The sequence below is a fragment of the Melopsittacus undulatus genome, chromosome 3 (genome assembly GCF_012275295.1).
Source record: "Melopsittacus undulatus isolate bMelUnd1 chromosome 3, bMelUnd1.mat.Z, whole genome shotgun sequence".
NCBI classification, from domain to species: Eukaryota; Metazoa; Chordata; class Aves; order Psittaciformes; family Psittaculidae; genus Melopsittacus; species Melopsittacus undulatus.
This window is the reverse complement of record NC_047529.1, coordinates 7,219,686-7,241,007: the sequence shown is the minus strand read 5'-3', so window position 1 is coordinate 7,241,007 and position 21,322 is coordinate 7,219,686. Positions and strand designations below refer to the sequence as shown.

The 21,322-nt window shown below is 43.5% G+C and overlaps 1 protein-coding gene across 1 annotated transcript; it reads right to left on the bottom strand.

The window, feature by feature from the left end:
* Positions 1-2,132: 2,132 nt before the first annotated feature.
* Positions 2,133-20,999, bottom strand: ISM1 (isthmin 1). The gene is made up of 5 exons (XM_034061245.1): positions 19,419-20,999; positions 11,799-12,066; positions 8,579-8,722; positions 5,692-5,781; positions 2,133-4,043 (listed from the first exon to the last, which is right to left on the bottom strand). Exons 1-5 carry the CDS (start codon positions 19,749-19,751, stop codon positions 3,526-3,528), a joined length of 1,353 nt encoding a protein of 450 aa, XP_033917136.1. The 5' UTR covers positions 19,752-20,999; the 3' UTR covers positions 2,133-3,525.
* Positions 21,000-21,322: the final 323 nt, after the last annotated feature.

Here is a 21,322-nt window from a genome sequence, read left to right as displayed (position 1 = left end):
TCACTGGCATTTTCTGAAGCAATGCATGTTGACAGTACTAACTACTCTGCACAGTGGGGGGAATGCAGCTGGTAACTAATGCAGGACAGTGGGGATTCATCAGTATGTGTGTGTGTGGTTTTGCTTTTCGCTGTATTGTCCTACAACCCATATGCCTCAGTGTGGGTTATGTTAGTGGAATTTTGCTGCTCCACAGCTGGGCGATGCGCAGCCAGACCCACTCATCCTTTTAACCATCAAAGGTACGTGCTCCATCCATTTGTGTCTGCCTTGGGGCACTGCTCCGCACATCTTTCTCAACAGCAGTGCCAGCTTTAGGTATTCCTGCCAACTTGACCCTAAATCTGTGAGGTAATGTGTATCTGTTGATCGATCAGGGTTAAAAATAACTTGTATGACTTGGCTGGTTCCTCTTGCTGCACAAACAGATGTGCTTGCCCAAGAGAAAGGCAGTCCAGAGGAACGAGAGGCTGGGGTGTGAGGACACCCTGCTCTGGCTTTGCTGATAAGACCCTGGTAAACACAACAGCTCAGATATGGAGCAGTTGTGTAGAGTCTGTAATTCAAATTTCCTTTTGGGAGCAGGATGACTACGGGAGTATTTATGAGTGTTGAGACCACACGCACTGTTTAGTTCTGCTTGTTTCTATCCCACTCACATCTTTGGTTGGGTCATCCAATACGTCTGTTCAGTAGTAACTTCAAAATGTAACAGCTTCTTCTAACAACTGCCCTGTGCCTCGGAAAGTAAGAGCACAAACCCTTCCTCAGGCCTTCTTCTAACGTGAAGAGCTCTGTATTTAAGAGACTGAGCTAAATTTGGCCCTGGTAAACTCCAGCACCTTGCTAAGGACTCCTACACAAAGTCATTCCAGGTACAATTCAAGTCATTGGAAATGAGACAAGGAAAACAGAACAGAAAAAAAGCAGCCCAGCGTTGAATGGACCATAATTTATTGTAAAAGATGACTCTCTTCCATTTTGTAGCTGAAGACTGCAGGAGTGTGAATACTCTCTCAGTCTGTGCTCCAGGACTCATCCTGCAAAAACCTGGTAGGTCCCCTCCAGCAGTTCTCGGGCTCCTTCAGAGCTGCTGGTCTTGGCAAGCTGTGAGTGGGAACACTTAAAGCTGTGTGCATCATTTCACTTATTAGAATAATTTCCTTGACACTTTGTTATGTTCAGTATTAATGATGTAGCAGCATCTCAATAGCACCATAATTTACTAATCCATAAACTGCAGGGATGCGTTTTGTGTTTGAGGAATTGCAACTGGAGAAACCTGAGACTGTAGCTCCCCCCATGCTGCTCAGTGAAGTCAAAAGCAGCGCTTTCTCCCCATGTTGCAGAAAATACCTGTCTTCTCTCTGAGTTGACTGATCATGGAACTACTTATGCCTTTCATCCATCTGTGGTCAATTTAACTGGCTCCTTCTTATGACTTCGCAAGAGTCTGTAAAACCTGGGTTTTATAAAAATGAAGGGGAAATCCCCATGTTTACCCTCTTGCTCAACCAACCATGTTTTGTTACTAGCAGTGTGTGCTAGAATACATCCATGACTCCCCCCACCTCCAACTCCAGCCCACATCTGTGGAGATCCAATGGCTTGGCCAAGACTGCAGTCACCTCGGTAGGTCACTGTTGCAGATGCTCAGTGGCTTTGCTGGGACCACTGTCTCTCTGGAAACCTGGAATGTAAAAGAGCCTCTGCAGCATGTGCACTGCTCCTCTGGTCAGAGTGAGTGTCCCAGGCCCGGGCTGCTTTTTAATCCTCTGACAAACCAACACAAGCCTGATACTTCCCAGGCTCAGCAGACTTGCCATGCACACGTTGATGCTGGGGGAAGCCATGCACATGTACATCTATCCATGAAACTGCAACTGACCAGCACCTGGAAGGTTGCAGAGCTAGAGAAAAGCCCTACAGAATAGGTGTGTATGTGCATAGCAAGAGAAATTGTCTGTTGTGTCCAATCTTTCAGCTAAGACTGATGGCAATGCAAGATTTGCATTGCCGCTGTGTGAGGTTCCACACATCCATCAGCCCACATAACCCAAAAACAAGCATTACTCTAGTAACATTCAGCCTTAATTTTCCAAATGAAGACATGGACTTGCAGCAAGACAGCCTTTTGGAGGATGGAACTGTGTTTATTTACCCATGGTGTAGTTTTTATCTTTCATAAGAATGCAGGTTATCAGCTGCTTAATTACAGGATTATGTACGTAAACTGGCACTCTATCAAAATTTAGAAGTAAAACCTTTGCCTAACAACAGTCTTGTTCTTGGCAATCAAGTTCCATCTGCAGAAGCCTCTCATGTCAGACACATATCCCGCATGTGAGTTATTGTTACAATTCAATAAATACTTTACAAAAATAACGCTAGCTTTTTAAAACTGAAGACATTTTGACTCACCAATAGCTCCTTCCAGACAGCTTCCTGAAAGAACAGCTTCTTCTGTAGAACCCTGTGTACTCGGTGTATGGTAGATGGGGGAAAAGGCCGGGTTGCATGCTTTGTTTCAGGGAGCTTAGAAATGCATATTCTGATTTTCGTTTTCTTTTAAAAAATGACATTTTTTCTCTTAAAAGAAAGAAACAAACAGGTCTCAACACTCTTTGTACTGAAAATTGGGAAGTAACTGATTTTTCCTTTTATTTCCCTTTGACATGGTTTCCTCCTCTGGCCTCACTCCTCCAGTGACCTATGGCATGCCCGGTTTACAGGTAGCTGCCCTGAAGATCTGCTCCCAGTGTAGAACATAAGCCCTGACAGCTGTAGCTCCATACCTGACCTGGCTCCAGGAGTGGGCAGTAACTCTTGCTCAACCACTGCATTGGGCCTTTTCTGCTCCATAGGGAAACCACAGCTACATCTCCCTGCAAGCCTATCCCAGATGGACTGCAAAGACCCGAGCTCGACTGTAACAGGAAGAAAACCAAGATGAAATTGCTAGTAACTGTCTATATTCACTTTTGAGTATTACCTTTCCAACAAAAATAGTCTCCCTTTCTTAGATATGATTAGTCATGAAGTCAATTATAGAGAAAACTGATGCTGTAGGTGCATTAATCTTGTAAACTGTTCCCATATGGAAGAGTGCATTCTTCAATCCTATTGTTTATAACAACTTTTAACTATGTGAACTCCTCAGCTGGAGCCTTGGGGCCCGATGGTGATGGCAGCTGCCCCCCCCCCTCACCCCCATCTCACACTTCTGTTACAGTTGGGGAATAAAATGAAATGCACATTGTTAAATGAACGTTATTGCAGTATAAAATCCTACCAGGGCAAGTTTTATGTATGTCTGTATGTAAAAATAGGTGTGTGTGAGATAGAGAGATATGTGTTTATAAATTACACACACTATGAAAAATACTTATGTATTATATTACAACTATATACATTCATTAGAAAGAAACTGATCAACCCCTGTCAAGGAGACAATGCAGCAGCCGTTATCAGTTCTTTGGCATCCTGGAAACGAATGCTATTTTGTGTCTCAAGAGGAGGAACATCTCAGTATTCCCTTGCTTCTTGAAATTGCTTGTAGTAGTCTTCATCTGAAGGGTTTTCTGTGCACTTCTGCCCATTGTTTGGAGGCCGTGCCTCATTGTATCTGCTCCAGTCACCTTTGCATATAATCCAAGGCAGAATGTCCACTTTGTAATGGAGTTCTGCTGAGAATTCAATGCTGATCAGGTTCGGCGTGCCTGCCCCTTTCCCTCTGGTAATCAGCTGCATATTATCATCATAGCAGCAGTGCTGTGCTGCAAGTGTTGTGCTTTCCAAAGAGAGCATGGAGCGGATGCAATATCGTGCAGTGGGTTTATAAATCTCCAGTTTTTCCTTTGGACCACTCGCATCTTTCCAGCGGAAGTTTTTCCTCTTCAGTCGATCATAGATTTCAGCAGTGCTGTATGCAACTTCTCTGGGGTAGGAGCACGGGCAGCTGGGAAGATCATTGACCACTTTGTGCATATATTTCTTCAAGAACTCACTTTTGCAGCTCATCCATCTTTCGCAGCTATCAGTATCTGTTTAAGGGCAGGAAATGGAAACTTCAGAGACATTATGCAACATCCCAGTTCCTATGATCAGCAATAACAAGTAAGTAACCAGTCCAGCACCAGTGCTTGCTTAAGAAGCAAAGGGCAGTCAGTGCTTGCCTCCCTGCAATGTGCTGTCTTAGCAGATGAAGAAATCACATGTGTGGCTGCCTTTAGGCAGTGCTAGTCTGAATCACAGTGCAGCACTGTGCCAGGAAGAATCTTCAGCTTTCCTCCTACCTGGCATATTCTAATTAAGCTGCAAGCATCCCCATGCAGCACAAGAGGGTTTACAAACTACTATGGGTTTACAAGTGACATAATTGAAATAGGGAAATCGTGGTGATTTGATGCTGGTCTCCAGTTTGAACCTCTAGACCACTCATCTTGTAAGAACAGCAGATTCACATGTTGAAGTTTCTCATGACACTAGAAATGCCAAGGTGGCAAGCAAGGCCTGGATTGCTTTTTCTGACATTCATTATTAAGTCCTAATTTGGTCTTTTCTTTAACTAACAAATATTTTTTCTATTTGGTGTCAACCTTCCCAAAGGTGTATTTCAAGTAACTGTAGTTCAGATGTGGAGACTGACAGCTGGCAAATGCAGCCAAAAGTGATTCAGATTCTAGAAGGGCACATGTGACATAATATTGGAGCATCTGTACATTAGGAGGATTTAATGGCACCAGAGCCATGACTTACATCTGGGATTAAAGAGATTTATAGACTAGTAGCATATTTTAATACTGGCACTTTATTATTTCACAAGAGTCTGGGGAGAATCCAGTTAAACATCTCCTACTCAAAGCATGATTCAATGTGTCTGTATCATGCTATGGGTTTTAAAACTCCCTGCACATCTTGCTCCACACTTATTTAACAGGACTCTGGAGTAAGGCAAAGGCTGGGACCTCAAACTCTGACAGCAAATGTCGTTGTAAAATATTTACTTAGTGATCTGTGTCCTGTTTTTTTATCTCCTTAAAGAGTCCTATTGTGCTCTGCCACCATAGGAGGGAGGTGCTGGGTTACATTATTTATCCAATTAGCCCACATCCAGTGTCAAGGAGTGGCCACACTATGGTTTCATTGGGGGGATGAAATCAGAACGTTACAGATGTGGAACTGAGTTTTACATAGATCAGTGTTGAGTTATGCCTTATAAAATTGCTCTGGCTAGCCCCACTGCAGCGCACACAGTTATAAAACTGTGCACGCTTGTAAAAGTCACTCTTGTTTTTCCTCAGCTGTACCTGAAATGCTTTTACACTATCTTCCATTTGAGGCTATTTCAGCATAATGCTGAAAATTCAAAGCACAGTGTTTGATTTCCTCCCCCCCCCCCCCCCCCCTTCCATTAGCATGGAGCCTTACAGCCCTTTTCTGAACTAGGACAGAGAACCACCAGTTTATAATGAGAGGAGCACAGACATTTACTAAGGCTTAAGAGGAGGCAGGTTTTATGACAGAAACAAGCTAAGGTTCAGATTGTAAACTTAAGCAAGATAATAAATGGCCTTTACTACTGACATTTTTAATGGCAAACTCAAAGCCTTGGTCCTACAGCACGAGTCAAACCAGGGAAATCTAAGGAAGTCTCTTATCTGATACTGGAAGAGTGACTAGGCTGCTTACCAACTTCAAACAGCTTGGTAGCGTTGAAGTCTTCACTTCCTGCAAGTAAGCTCACTTCTGTGGCAGCTGTCCGGAAGGTATCTTCAATCCCTAAGACAAACACATGTTAGCTGTGATGGTGCTTTCCTATTAAAACACAATGAAATCAACTGCCTCCCTGCCACTGCTCCTTCCCCACTTCTTCAAGGTGCTTTTGTTTGGCAAGGCAGTAACCTGAGGTTGCTGCTCAAGGAGGTGTTTGTTTAAAAGTATAATGGCCAAGGCATCTATGGTGTTCAGATAAAGCATTAGCTTAGGCCAAAGGTCAGAAGTTTTCCAGTAGCAGAACTCAGATTATATTTAAGCAGCAAACTGGTCAGTTATGAACACAGTGCAAGGGGCAGCAGTGAGGGAACTGACATTGTTCCTCCTCTTCCTGATGCAAGGCTTGCCAGCATCTCCCAGTAATTCCAGTTGGAGCTTTGCACACACTTTACCAAAAGCCACCTGGTCAGCTTTAGGTGACCAGGACCTATTCAAGAGCACAGGTCACAAGCAACTGACAAGATACAAGCAAGTGTCCCAGTGGAAAGCTCTAACATCTTGGGCAAAATGTGGTGTCTGAAAGAGGCAGTCTTTGTGCTGCTTCTAAAACAGAGACATGCCTGAAGACAGGTAGGTTCACATCCATATATAGGCAACCATATATGAAGTATGAGGAAGAGTGATGCTACTACAAGAAGACTGATGCTTGTTGGTCTTTCCCAGTCTGGGGAGTTGAAAGCTGTGACTAGGCATGAGATAAATAACCTCTCCAATCAATCCCATCTCCTACCACCTACAGCAATTAAATACCAGGATCTTCCAACAGCCTCCAGTTAAGTGTTTGCTATCAGTACAGAGACAGAGGGCTTGCCAGAAAATGTATTAATTGGTCTTGCCAAAGTAAACATCCTCTCATTGCTGTTTTAGGTAGGCCTACCTACCAGCTCAATGCTTCCCTCACTTCTGTGCCATATAGCTTTAAAACAAATGTCTCTTCAAAGAAACATTTGAACAGGTTTGGGTTTTTTTTGCCTCTCCATTGAATTAAAGACCTCCAAAGAGAGCAGAAAGCTCTTTAATATGTGATAACTATATGGTTAATAATGGAGCCTGTTCAGCGCCCATCTTCTTGCCAATGAACTTTCTCCTGATCTTTTGAACTTGGGCATAATAGTGGCTTGCAAGGCTTCAAAACAGCCTCAGGCAGCTCTTCAATAAAATTATCATCGGGTTTTGCCTTAACTCCAGTAGTAGATGCAGAATAATAGATACCCAAGAACCTATTACAAGGCATTAATTCACTGCTGGAATTATCAACAGCAGAAGCTGAGCTTTGTCCTTGTAATTCTAAAAGTGTCAGCACAGCCTCAAAGAGTGAATGTATTTTGCCTGCTGATCGTTGGGGGTCTGTTATATGACATAGTATCTCCTTTCAAGTTTGCCACTGTTTGATGCTAGCTGGTAATAAATACTGGAGGGTATAACTGGGGGCTACATGCTCTCTTCTGGAATTAACCCCTTATTATTGCGGGTTTAGGATGTATGAGAGCATCCAGGAACATTTTTCTTCTGAAGTCCTTAGCATCCATTACCTGGCAATGGATGCGATTGCAACTCACATCTACCTGCGAGTGGGAAACTTCCATCATTCTCACTGAGGATCCTTGTGTCTTCCCTCCAGCACTGCTGACATTTCACTTCCCATCAAAAACCTGACCTCCAGTTTAAGTATTTCTGCCTTTCTGAGTCATTAAGTAAACTCAGTGAAACTCATACCACCAACAGCACGTGTTTTTACTTCTCTCCCATCTCGGGAAGTAAGGAAATCGCGCATATCCCATGCATTGTGGCAACTCCTGCATCACCGCATCACACATTTGCCTAAACCCTAACAGGCAGCAGCACTTAAAGAACATCACAGGAAAGTTTTCCATAGCAGCTTTAAATGTTTATGACGTAGGTTTGAGTGCTCAGCCCTGCTTTCACCACTGTGTGATGGTAAGGATGCCTCTGTTACTGGCATTTAAATGCCAGTGCCTACAGATGGGTTGGAGCTAAGTTAAGGCTCCTTGGCCATATTTTCTGCATACAGTCAAGCCAAAACTATACATTCCTTCATCCCATTGTGCACAGCTGTTGTGGAACCAAGCTCTGCTGGTTTATAATTCTCCAACTATCAAGCACCATGTAAGGAAACAGAGATGATATTTCCACCTTAACATTGACTTTCCAGGACAGGAAATTTTGTAGCTTAATGCCCAATGGACCCAAAATCTCTGGAGTGAAATGTAAAGCAGGTATTTAAAGTGGGTTTTTGTTTTCCATGTTAATACACGTGCAGTCTTAAACCAACTCTGTATATATTAGGCACAAAACTTAAAAGCCATAAAGCTGAGGGGGAGCTCTTTGGTCACAAGACAGGCATGCCCACCCATTGCACAGCAAAACCTGAGCTCACTGAAGTGACAGCACAGCTGTTTTGTAATGCTAACATTCATCCAAATTTGTTTCCATAGTGTAGATTTCACCCCTTGGAATACAAATGTACTGTGCACAGGGATGACTGCTGTAACCTCGGAAAAGCCTGTACTTGTCTTTCAAGTCCCAGGGGCAGGGGACTGGATCTAGCAGCGCACTATTACTAGCAAAGAACCTGAATGGCCCTGAAAACCAGCGTGGCTCTTCCCACTGGAACTCTTACCTAGCCAGGGAATGAATGGCCCCATGGCTCTGTGGACAGAATGGGTCTCCTGCCCCTTGCCTGCCTCTGCCCACTCTCCAGCTCAGTGGACACGATCACACCTGAACCAGCGGCTCTCTGGACATCACACCTGAGTCAGCAGCTCCCTGGCCATGCTCTTACCTGGGCAGTTGGGCCGGTCACAGGTCCGTGACTCGGTGGCCGTGCAGGCATACCCACAGGACCTCGTCCTCTTCTGGTTGCCGCTGCCGCAGGTGACGCTGCAGAGGGACCATGGGCTCCAGTCTCCCTCGCCATCCATGTAATCTGTGTGAGAACAAAGATGAGGAAGGAAATGAAGAAACAAAACTCCTACCGCCCCAAACTACTGTGTAGTGGTTTTTATTAAGCAGGCAAAACAAGAATGGAATCCAGATGTCTCTACCTGAAGCTTGGGCTAAATGCCAGGCATAAGCCTGCTATTTAAATGGTTTTCACACTTGATGCTCCTCAGGGAAATGCATGCAACATGATTTGAAAAAATATTTCCTTTCTCTTTTGACCTTTTGGCAGCTGAGAACCCTCAGCTGTGGAGCTGGGTCATGAACTAACAGTGCACATCTATCCACATCATTTCCCTGTGTACAGGAATATGTTTTCTGACCACAGACTAATCAGGCACAGGGTAAATGAGGTTTTCTTTTTTGTCTTTTCAAAACACACAGCAACAGCACAACAATACTCAATTAGTTTTTAGGATACAAGCATGTTGGGCTATGGGAGGCTGAGGGGCATGTGTGAAAACAGCAATTTGTTTTTTAAGTCCCTGGAAGAGGAAACAGATACTACAGGAATACTGCTGTGAATACAGGGCACTGCATATGCATCTTGCACCCGGAACAACATGCAATTTGTAGTGTTTCATGTGAATTATTAAATAACATCAAATCTGACTGTTTACTAGCAGGAATCTTCCGAAAACAAAGCATAACTTTACTCTCTTCTGGTAGACAGCCAAGGACAGACCATACCAAGTCTGCACCACCATGACTCCGTGCCACTGTAAGTACCTAAACACCTTAGAACCTTTGTTTGCTGAGCTACCCATTGCACATCCCACCTTGTGAAGGCCCTCAAATGGACTCCATGAACCATATACAGTTTTCTTGCCTTCCCACTGGCCACCCCTGCTTGAGCGTCATCTCTTGCTAGGGAATGTCTGGCTTAATGGATTTCTCTGCAGTCTACAGGACATACTGGACTGACCCTATGATTGTAACTCGTAGCCTTTGCTCACTGGGGTTAAAGCAGTACTGGTAGCAAAGCAAAACTGGGCTTAGTGACTCTGAGTCAGCCCTGCTACCTCTTGCTATAAGCTGGATTTGTATGTAGAGGCAAAAGCCAGGGACAGATCCTTGCATGCACTGGCCTCTGTGCTGCATGTGATTCCTACTCCCCCCTCACTGCCATGCTGTCTGTGGGCTTCCTGAGCTGGTTAGAACACCTAACTTGATTTGTACCATATGTAATGACTGATGACAACTCTGTGGGGTGCTATTAAACATTTACTGCCAGGAGTATGGCAAGGTTATATATCTCACTTGCAGCAAGCTGCCTAGATGTGAGCTCTTCGTGGCTGGGATCTCATGTGCTTTTCCTCCTTTTCTTACATAGCTGCCAATTGGGAAGCCACCACACTGGAATCAGGTGTTGATGGTGGATGGGAGCATGGTTAATGCTTGTATGCAAAGACCCAAAATCCTGGGAGGACAAGGGAAACAGAGCCATGAAGCGATGGGTGGTACTAGAATAAAAGCCTTATACAGGTGGATCTGCTGCTAGGACAAACAAGGGGTGATGGGTTCAGACTTAAACAGGGAAGATTTAGGTTAGCTATGAGGAAGACGTTCTTCCCTATGAGGATGGTGAGGCACTGGCACAGGCTGCCCAGAGGAGCTGTGGCTGCCCCATCCCTGGCAGTGTTCATGACCAGGTTGGATGGGGTTGGAGCAACCTGGTCTAGTGGAAGGTGTCCCTGCCCATGGCAGGGGATTGGAACTGGATGATCTTAAGGTCCTTTCCAACCCAAACCATTCTGTGTTCCTAGGATTCTATGATCCTCCTTGGCCAAGGCCAATGGCACATGACATTTTAGGTTAGTCCAGGAAGGCCAGGAGTCTTTTCCAATCAGTAGGATGCTCTGGTGTACAGCAGAGAGCTCTGGGACAATTTCCAAGCCTACCTACCTAGTGTTTATACCGCAGTGTGAAACACAGAGTATCTACTATTAAATATACCACATTAGGTTTTCAGCTGGAGCTCAACCTGTTCTTCCCATTTTTATATCTGTAATGCTTATTAATGTTTTTCTACCACAATTATTTGCAAAAGCGATTTTATTTTACCTGCCTAATATATGAATTCTTGGCAATAGTGTGCCCACAAATAAATGCAGGTGCAGAAAGAAAGGATAGACTTTAACCTTCTGGCCACAAAATTTAGTACATATGTACATGTTTAAATACACAATTCCATGAGAGGTCTCTTTCAATTGAGGCTCTAGAACTGCAAGATAACCAAAATAGGGGAAAAGTAAGACTGTATTGGTGCACGAGAGCCACTCTGCAGTATTTAGGGAATACCACAGAAGTGCCAGGGTAAAAGTGCTGCAGCTTCGAAGCCCTGCTCTAACACCTTCTGGATTTACATTTACATACACCTTGAATACGAGAGTCTCTGCACTACCTGTGAGCACATATTAGTTCACCTCCCTTGAATCATTCCCATGCGGGCAGTTACAGCCCACTGGGGCAGTGAATGACTGTAGCTCCCCTCTGTTTCTAGTTTCTGCAGCTGTTTCACACAACAAGCTGAAAACAATTGTTTTCACCATGACACATCTGGAAGAGAATTACACACGCAAATACACAATGTTCCTGCTGCATATGCCACTCCCCACACATGCACCAACATAATTCATCTTATTTGTGTATCCACCAAATACTACCATGTCTTAGATCTCGCTCATTTATCCAATAATTACATTTGGGTTCCCAGACCACCGCACAACTCTAAATTTGTACTTCTCCTTACTCTAAAAATAAATACGAAACCTTGTTTCCTTTGCTTTTTAAAAAAGCACACTTAGGACTAAAAAAAGGTCCTTTTATGGGATAACTGGTATGATTTTCAAGATTATAGACTTACCAGTGGAATGCAGCTACCACAGTACAGCCTGTGCATCTGCACAGCTTTGTATTTAAAAGCTGATGAACAAAAGCCACATGTTGAAAAATCCTGTTTTGCTTGGCACGCTCTCAGCGATGCCTCGCCATTCTCATTTCCCCCAAACTCGTTTTTACAATCCCAAGATGCCCATACGAGGCCTGGAATGCTAACTTACCATACTCTGGCTGCTCCTTGGACTCAAATGTCCGGTGACTGGGTGCATGACTATCCCACCCACCGAGAGGGTTTAGGAAGTTGCTGTCCTCAGTAGTGCTGTCGTACTTGTAGTCCTGGTCACCGCTGCTCATGCGAGTCAAGGTGGAGGACCTTTGCCACCAGTTTCTCCATTCAGGAGATGGGACTGGCCAGCTAGGCTTGCTGCTCTCTTTCTGCAGATCCTTGTCTGTCTCGGTGTCAGGGCCATCCACCACTTCAATGGTAACCTGTGGGATTCGAAACAGACCAGTCTGTCTGTCAGTGTCTCCTCCTAGTTGGTGGGAAACCTTCTATACAGTGAAGACAAGTGACTGGTGTTGCCTTGCTGTGTAATACTGTAGGGTTCACATGTTGTAAACCATATGTGGGTTACTGAGCCCAGAGATATGTAGCGGCTGAGTGATTCCTTCTGCTACCTCTGCTGAATCAGACCTTGGAACAAAGGCTAGGAAAATCCCTGCACAAAATAATAACCCATGCTGTGCCTAAAAACTTTGCAGGAGAATTCTCTGCCTTATGGGGAAAAGATGTTTAAAGCCGAACATACATGACCAGGGAAAAGAAACCCAAATCTGATACTCTTATTACGCTTGAGGTTCATTTTGAGGCAAGCATGAAGCACACCAGTGTGCAGAACCTGTTTTAAGGACTTGGATTGGCTCAAGTTAGGGCTGAGTAAGACCAGGAGTGCAGATGTGGATGATGCAGAGCGCAGGGTCTGTGCTGGGCTGCTCCTGCCTTGCCCTGCAGCAGCTCAGCCCAGCCCCTTGCATGGCCAATCCTGTGGCACCAGTGCTTTCACCACATCACTGGTGGGCTGTCACCCAGCACGTGAAACCACATGCTGCCGTGATGAGAGCCAGCAGCTCTTCCAACCATCCCTGAGTAAGTCACTGCTAAGCCCTCTGAAGTAGGTCCTCCTTATGTGCTGGAGTACAATGATACACAACTCGTTCATGTTTTCTATAGGAGCCCAGAGCCAAGACTGAACACCTGCTGCCCAATTCCCTCACAGACACATGGATGTAAATATAATTCTGCATAGGAACACCCCTTGATTACTCCTTCTCTGTGTCAAACAATGTGTAATTACGGAACTCTTGGATAAATACTGTGTGTGCATATAAGTGGCTATTTAGGTAGAAATAGGAACTAGGCATCAGAGTCATGCAATATAAGTCATTGGATATAAGGAAGAAGTTCTTTACTGTGAGGGTGGTGAGGCACTGGAATGGGTTGCCCAGGGAGGTTGTGAATCCTCCATCCCTGGCAGTGTTCAAGGCCAGGTTGGATGAAGCCTTGGGTGACATGGTTTAGTGTGAGGTGTCCCTGCCCATGGCAGGGGGTTGGAACTGGATGATCTTAAGGTTCTTTCCAACCCTAACTATTCTATGAGTCAATGCAAGCTTTGTGTGGCCACAGAAGAATTGTAAGTGCTCTGATGCTTCATGCTAATGTATGTGGTTCAGTGATTACAATGGACTGGCTAAACAACCACGATACAGCACTGACTATCAGATAGTTCTATAAGGTTTAATATAGGCACAGATGTATTCTTCATGGTTTACAGATTTAGAAAGCAGTCTTTCAGGACATTACTCCATGAGAACTGGGTTGTGTAAAACCAGGAATAACAGAATAATGTTCTGTTATACTAAAAACAGTTACCCAACTCTATGGATTTGCATTGTGGATTAAAGGTTTCATTTTATACAGTTATTATTAGCAACACCACAAGACACACACATGAAGAAGAAAGGAGTGTCCATGTTTCTTCAGCTACCTGTGAGCCACAGAGGAGTGTGACATAGACAAAACCTAGAACTGCTGCCATAGCTTCGGAGCTGCCAACACAGCTGCACAGACAATGCCCACACATCCTTTTTTGGAGAAAGGGGATTTTGCATCTGTTTCATGCTTTGCATTTGACCATAGACCAAGCCATTGAAATGAAATGGCTCTGAGGCTACTAAGAAGCTCCACTGGGAGAAAGCACAAGAGCGAGGGAAAGTGCAGTTGTCAGCCTAATAGCATCTTTACACAAGAGATACTTTACTCCCAGGCTAAATATGGGCTTGGAATGATTACTTCATTAAACCTCAGTTTCTACAGACCAAGAATTAAAATGGATTTCATAAGTTTGAAGACGTGAGGATTTGTTCAGGGATTCAAGAGAGTTGAATCTATCCAAGGAAAACAGAGTTTTCACAATAAGTGAAAGGAAACAGTGTTACTGAGCGGTCGCAAGGCTTTAGTACTGCCCATGTGAAAATTAGTAGGACTCCAGTATTGTAGTAGCAAGTATATTTAAGACCACATTAACTCTGCAAGCAATAATTCAGCAAAGTGGAAAAAACCCAAAAGCAACACAAGCCCAAACAAAAAAACCCAACCAAACAAAACCTTCTCATAAAAAAGGCAAGGGGCACTTGATAACCATTCCATTTGCTTTGGAAATCTGTAGTTATGTGATAGTCAACCACCGTGAACTCGCATTACTTCAGGCAGGTACAGTTTGAAGAACCATAGGGATTTGATTTGAAATCCTTATTCAGGATGCCAAGTCAGTTTAAGCAAAAGAGGGTTTGTAGGGACAGAGGAACTCCTGCTGAGCTTTGGGCTGCACAGAGGAAGAAAGGCAGGTGTAACACACAAGCTTCCAGCACTGTTAGACCTCACCAGGCCTCCAACAGCACTGCCACTAACTCACTTTCAAGATGTATCTGTGCAATCAGATATCCCCCTTCAGTCTGCTTTTACTACCAAAGAGGCTTATTACAGAGGCCGCTAAAATGAGTTTCCCAACACACTGCCTATTTAAAAACTGAACATAACCTAAGTAAAATCCAATGCTGACACACATCTATATTCCTCTCTCTGCTCTTTTAAGCTTTGATTACTGAGTTATTTGTTTAAAATGTAGCATAAAAAACACAGAGTGAAGGAAATCCTATAAAGAAACTTGGGATTGTCTGAACTGCCACTCTTGGAGATAAAAAACAAAGGCAGCTTCAATTGACTGTAGATCTGTGTGTTTCAGGGACTCAGCCCTGTTTGCCTGCAATGGACCTTCCAGAAGCAGGGAGGAAATCAGTGAGTAAGCCTTGTAGTCCCTTCATGGTATGACCCAAAGTTAGGGCAGAGGGGAGAGAAGAGGCTGCTTCGGGTGAGCTATTGCTCCCTATCCCAGCCTGAAATCCTGAATAATCCAGTATTCACTGAATCCATCCCAGTCCTTACAGACTCAACATTAGCCCATGACTGCACATACATGGTACATGTACCTGACACACAAACACGCATCTTGTTTGATCGGTTTCCACACTGAGGGTTGTTTATAGAAAGGAAAAAGCAATCAGATCTAGAGCAGTTAAAACCAGGCATTTAAAGCAGCTCTGGAAAAGCTTTCACGCTGTGTAACTATTCCAACAAAAACATGTTCTCTCAAAAATTAAGAAATAGATCTGGTTTAGGACTTCTATCTTGGAAACTGTTTAAAAAACTTCTTTTCCTCTGATTTTTTCTTCCAGTGATTATCAAAACTATAGAGATTATTTACTTTCTTTTCTCAAGCTTCCAAAAATGTCTGTGGTAACATGGTCCTGGTCTAAATCCACAGTCATCTCCAGAAGTATTCAAACCTAAAATGAAGTCACTTCTTCTATGGCTGCATGCACTACAGATAATGATGTTCCTCTAAAAATGGTTAAAAACAATTGGCATAGGTACATTAAAACAGCAGATTTGCAGTCACCTTCTAATGAAACAAATGGATCAAGCACAGATGTCTTGAGACACCAACATCCAAGTTTCTCCTGGCCAAAACCATACAGAAGATAAATACATCCCTGCCTGTTGGAGTGCACAAAAAGTTCAGTGTACTTCATCCTGTTTACTGAGACAATGTTTCTGAATTCCCTTTAATGGCATAAACATTGCCCTAAGCAATTGGAAGACCGTGTTTCAGGAAGAACTACATTTGCAATGTTGTGCAAGCACTGGATTCCATGACATTTCTAACCTCTGCTTCCTTGATGCAGATTTTCCTTGCAGAACCTGCCGTTCTATAAAGGTGGGTATGTGCAAGTCAGCAATGAGGTGACTGTAACAGCAGAACAGAAACGAGTTCATTGTAAGATATTGATACAGTAGATGTAGGCTTACACCACACAACTTCAGTTAGAATGGTACCAGTAGTGACACCAAGTCAATTCTGGTTGTGCCTTGACGGCTCACTCAGAACAGTTTGCTGGACTTAATGAAAAGTGAAGGACCCTCAAAATTTGCTGGCAGCAAAGAAGACAATGATGAGAGAAAAGCCCATCAGAAAGGGAAAACAAACAGCTTCCTATACACCTCCCATGTGATTTCATTCTGTTACTCACAGGTAAGAACAATTCTATCTTACTCTGAATAATAACCCTGCCCAATTACAAGTCTGCATAGACATCCCTCAGCTACTTCATCAAATGAGTGCCAACCTACACAAAAGGGAATTTCCACTTGTGAAAGGAAGTGCAAATAAAATGTGTGATCAGTTTTGCAGTCACCTCCTCATCCAGAAGTCTTCCAGGCATGGCCAGAATTGATAAAATGACAAAAAAAGAAGAAAACCAATTCTCCAAACCAAATGGTCAGCCTTTGCTCAACAGCAGCTACTGCAGTTACACTCACACAACCAGTGTGGAAGAAATGCTAAAGCAGAAAATGACACTTGAAATGATGGGTGATAGTACAAGGCTAGAGTGTCTTAGAAAGACCAGTAAGGGTTGTCCTGATCTTGCACACAAAAAGTCATATTGCAATTGGATTACTGCAGCTCCAACTGTTGTTTCTGAAGGATTTCCTAGAAGGCTATTCTTATATTTGTACTTATATGTGTTATTTCATTGTCACCTGACAAATACAGTATTATCTGGGAGCATGTTAATTGTCATAATTCCTGTGATGGTGTTCTGATATCTACCACTTCATGAAAGAGCACACAGCCAGAGCATGATACAGCAATTACCATCTCATGGGAAACCATGAGATGGAATGGGTGGTTCCATGAGATGGAACCAGAGAAGGAATGGACATAAAGAAAGCCCATTGGAGTATCTTTTCCACCTGCTTTTCAGGCTGAGGTTCATGACTGTTTATTAGGGTTTTTTAAATTTCCACATATAATTTCCCTTAAAAATGTTATTTTTGGTCTATGTAGGTTTGTACTAGTAGAAACAAAAAGAAGTTGTGGGCCTTCAAGAAGTAAATGTGGCCATTGTGCTAGATCAACACACACAGGCTTTTTTCTCCTTTCCAGTCTCACAGTCCTAAGAAGAGTCTCAAATTAACACCCCCAGGGTTGTAATTTACAGAGCCTGAAGCCATTGTGCAAAAGGCAAAATGAGCATCGATTCAGCTCTCACCTGCCAAACAGCTGATGAGAAACATGCAAGTCAACAGCTGGCATTATTTCCATTCAAGTCAGTGCCGTACTGTTTAAAGAGAAAGAATTCACTGTAATCCTGGGTTTCCCAACAGAGTAAGCCACCTTTTAGGAAAAGAAATAACCTTTCACTGACTCTGTAATGAACTAATGGGAGTTGTATCTCCATGAGGTTGACCTTGCTGCAGAACTGTCAACCAGGAACTTAAAGCAGCTTTGTGTATCCCTATTCATGCACCTAAGTAAGCAGAGTAAATATAACGCAGAACTTAGGGAGCCTGTTTCAGAACGAGCTGATCTTGTGCACAAGAGCTCTGGGACTAATGTTGCCCAATGTTTTCCAGTTTACAGGACCAGGCTTCCCAGTTCTGAGTCCAGCAACTCTGCTGACACATTTCCAAGATCAGGTGGTGGAAAAAGAGGTCATAGCAGAAAGCACTTCCTATAAAGACAATCCAGAGAAATGTTTCCATTTATCTATTCCCTGGGTCTAAACATGAAATGCTGTTACCAATCAGAGAAGGTTGTTTTTTCCCCTTGTCTTCCTCCGTGGTTTACATACTGTTCAAACAATGATGTTACACTATTTACCTCATGCCACAATCTGGGGCCCCTATACTTCCCTGCCTTCCTTTCCTAAGGCTTTCTGGAAGGCTTGTCCTAGTGTGAGGGATGTACACAGCCACCACATGTTGAGCACGTTTACTACCTTGGCCCATCAAATATTGGCTGTGCTGTTGAGCCAAATCTGTTCAACTTCTTAGCATTGTAAGCCATCTATGATGTAATGGAGTGTCACTGGAGACAGCTTGTACTCGCCTGAACATAGAATCACAGAATAGTTTGAGTTGGAAGGGACATTAAACTACATCCATTTCTGACCCACTGCTACGGGCAGGGACACCTTCCACTAGACCAGGCTGCTCCAAACCCCTGTATCCAACCTGGCCTTGAGCACTGCCAGGGATGGGGCAGCCACAGCTTCTCTGGGCACCCTGTGCCAGCTCCTCAGCACCCTCACAGGGAAGAATTTCCTCCTAATGTCTAATCTAAATCTTCCTTCTGTCAGTTTAAAGCCATTCTCCCTTGTCCTGTCACTACAGGCCCTTGTAAAAAGTCCCTTTCCAGATTTCTTGTCAGCCCCTTTAGGTATTGGAAGACTGTTATAAGATTTCCCCTGAGCCTTCTCTTTTCCAGCTGAATAATCCCAACCCTCTCGGCCTGTCTCCACAGGAGAGGTGCTCCAGCCCTCTGATCATGTTGCTCTCTCACCAACAGATTTATTATATCTTTATGTACATACTTCTTAGACATATCAAAAGAATGGTAATTTTGTGGGCTGGGGAACTATACGAAGCCAGGAATTAATTTAACCAGAAAACCAGTTCTGTTAGTGTATTGTTTTTATAAGTACATCCTAGGCAGAACAACATTTCACGTTATTGTTTTGGTTAAAAAAGACTGCTTATTAATGCCAATTTTGCTTTAAGGCTCTGAATTAAAAACAAATCACTGATTTTTTTCCTCTTCCTAATCCTTTTAGTTTCAAGATGCAAGTGGCTTGTAAGAGGCCATTCCAAACCCAAGAACAGTTTGAGGAATAACAAAGTTTCTTGCAGTCAACTTCTTTTTCTTAACTCCAGGCAGCTGCTGCAGAGATTAAGTCTTGGTTCCATCCTGAGGACTGCATTTTGAAGCAAAACTTAAGGACTTGCTGTCTTATAACCTTTGGGGATGGTTGCATTTTCTAATAGCATGCCAAAAGAGGTGCTGTTCGCAAACAACTTTTGCAACAGAGAATTGAAAACAGAACTTAAAATGGCCATTTAATATCGACAAAGATAATATGTTCCAAAATGGCAACAGCAAAGATGGCTTTAGTGTCATAGATAGGTCTGTAGTGATGCTCACACTTATGCAATCAACACTATCCAAACAGAAAATAAAACCAAAATGAAATCTATGCATTCAGTTAAGGCAAAACTTAGACTATAGATGTGTATATATTATATTCATTCTTTCTTGGTGCTACTGGTAGAGAGACAGGGTGTTCTGACTGCATGCCATAGAAGCCAGGCTGAAAGTTGTCTTGGTTCAGTAAAACATTTTGTGCAGCTCATAAAAACCCCCACACGTTAACATAAATTGTACCTGAATGTTGGGATTCTGCCCATTGATATCTGCTTTTGACAGGTCAGGGAAGTTTGGGAGATCCAGGAGGAAAGATCTGGGTCCATCTCTTTGCAAGGACGTATGCCCGTTCTCCTGCCTGAAGCGCTGCTTGGGGAATGGCCGGTGGGCAGCCTGGAGATCAGGGTATTCTCTTCTGTCCTCGGGGTTCAGGGTGAAGCTGTCCTCAGGAGAATGGTCATCTGCAGTGAGTGTGTTCTGGGGAGAAAAGCAAGGCACTGTAACAACAATAGAGAGCATGCAGTCCTGCCAGTGCCCGTCTCCAGCCTCCTGCCACTGATGGCTGCAGCACATGCACCATTACTCATTACTGAGACACAGAACTTATGACTTGTGTTTTCCAGGGTGCATCTGACTCTCACTGAAATATACTTAGTGACAGTGGTGTAAATCTGTAACCCACCTGAAACAAGATAAACCAGAGTCAGACTTGGGTGCTTAGCCCTTTCAGGCTCCTCTAACACTCCAGCCTTGTGGTGAGCACTCACACATTGACACAAGCGTCTAACTTAGAGCAAATCTGGAAACAAATCTGGAAACATTATGCAACCCCTGGGAAATCAAACAATATCACATTAAACATGTCCCTAAAACAGTGAAAAGTATCTTTATTATAAATGGTTTTAGTTTGCTTTGATCCAAAGTGGAGCAAAAACACTGCCTAAATGCATGTTGAAATTTCTGGTATTAAAAGATTCTACCGCTGAACTGGCAACCTCCCTTTCCCTCCCCTCAGTCTGCAACAACTTCCCATCTCGTCGCCTGTGTTCCTCACCCAATTTCTCTGGTCTTGAACATCTGAACCTTCCTTCCTCTGGGATCTCATTTTCATGTTTGCCTAATGGTGGGATTGAATTTCACCAAGTTGTGGGTCAGCGGTTAATGCTTTTGTTATTGTTGAGCGTACTTTCGGGTGTTGTAGTACATTACAGCAGGCTGCCTTGGAACCAGTAGCACTGCTGCCACTGCCTTTGACCTCACTGAGGAGACACATTTAGTATCAAAACACTGGCTCCCTGGGTTAGGACCAGCCTGGGGACTCGGGAAGGAAACCAGTCCAATCTTCTTATGGCTACAAAAAATGCATGGGGCAGATTGAGCGCAGGTTTTGCATTTGACTCAGCTGAAAAATGTGAGGCTTGAGGTCTTGGTACGACTGCCTGGGGAGCTTTTATTTTCAGTTCATAAAAAGACAGCAAGCATGGAGAGGGTAAATGTTAAAGACCTATCTTTTAAAACAAGCACAATTAAAGTGGAATGGCCACATGTGATTCTGGCTCTACTGAAGCATATTTTTGCCAGCATTTCTGGTTAAACGCAATCTCCATCCAGCTCTCCTGGCTCAAATTAAGCCAGCATACCTTTTGTTAAGCTCTCAGTTAGATAACAGTGCCAATGCCTTTTCCTTTACTTCGTGTTTATTTGCTTAGAAGGTTCTAAACTGACCTTTGAAGAGATTTTTACAATATAATCTGTGCAAGTTATGGGAAAATACCCAGTGACTTAAATAAATCAAGACTGAAGAGTTAATCTGGGACTAAGTGAAATAGTCTCAAGCAAAAAACTGAGGTGATTCTCCTCTGCCCTTCTTGCTGCACTGCATGTGCAAAGAGCAAAAGCAGATTTAGCAGAATTAATGTTGTCTTGGTATTTTCATGATCAGAATGGTTATATTCGGATGTGTAAAAGTCCCTTTTGGCACTTTCAATGTACAGCGTAGATGCAAAAAGCCCAATCTGAATTAATGTAGTGATAAAACTGTATGTGATGTGCTCCTGACAGTTCGTATTGCTTTAAGGCTAAACCAAGAATGCTTCTGTTTGCTGAAGACCAGGTAGGACTTTGAGATGCTTGGGTGGGCCACC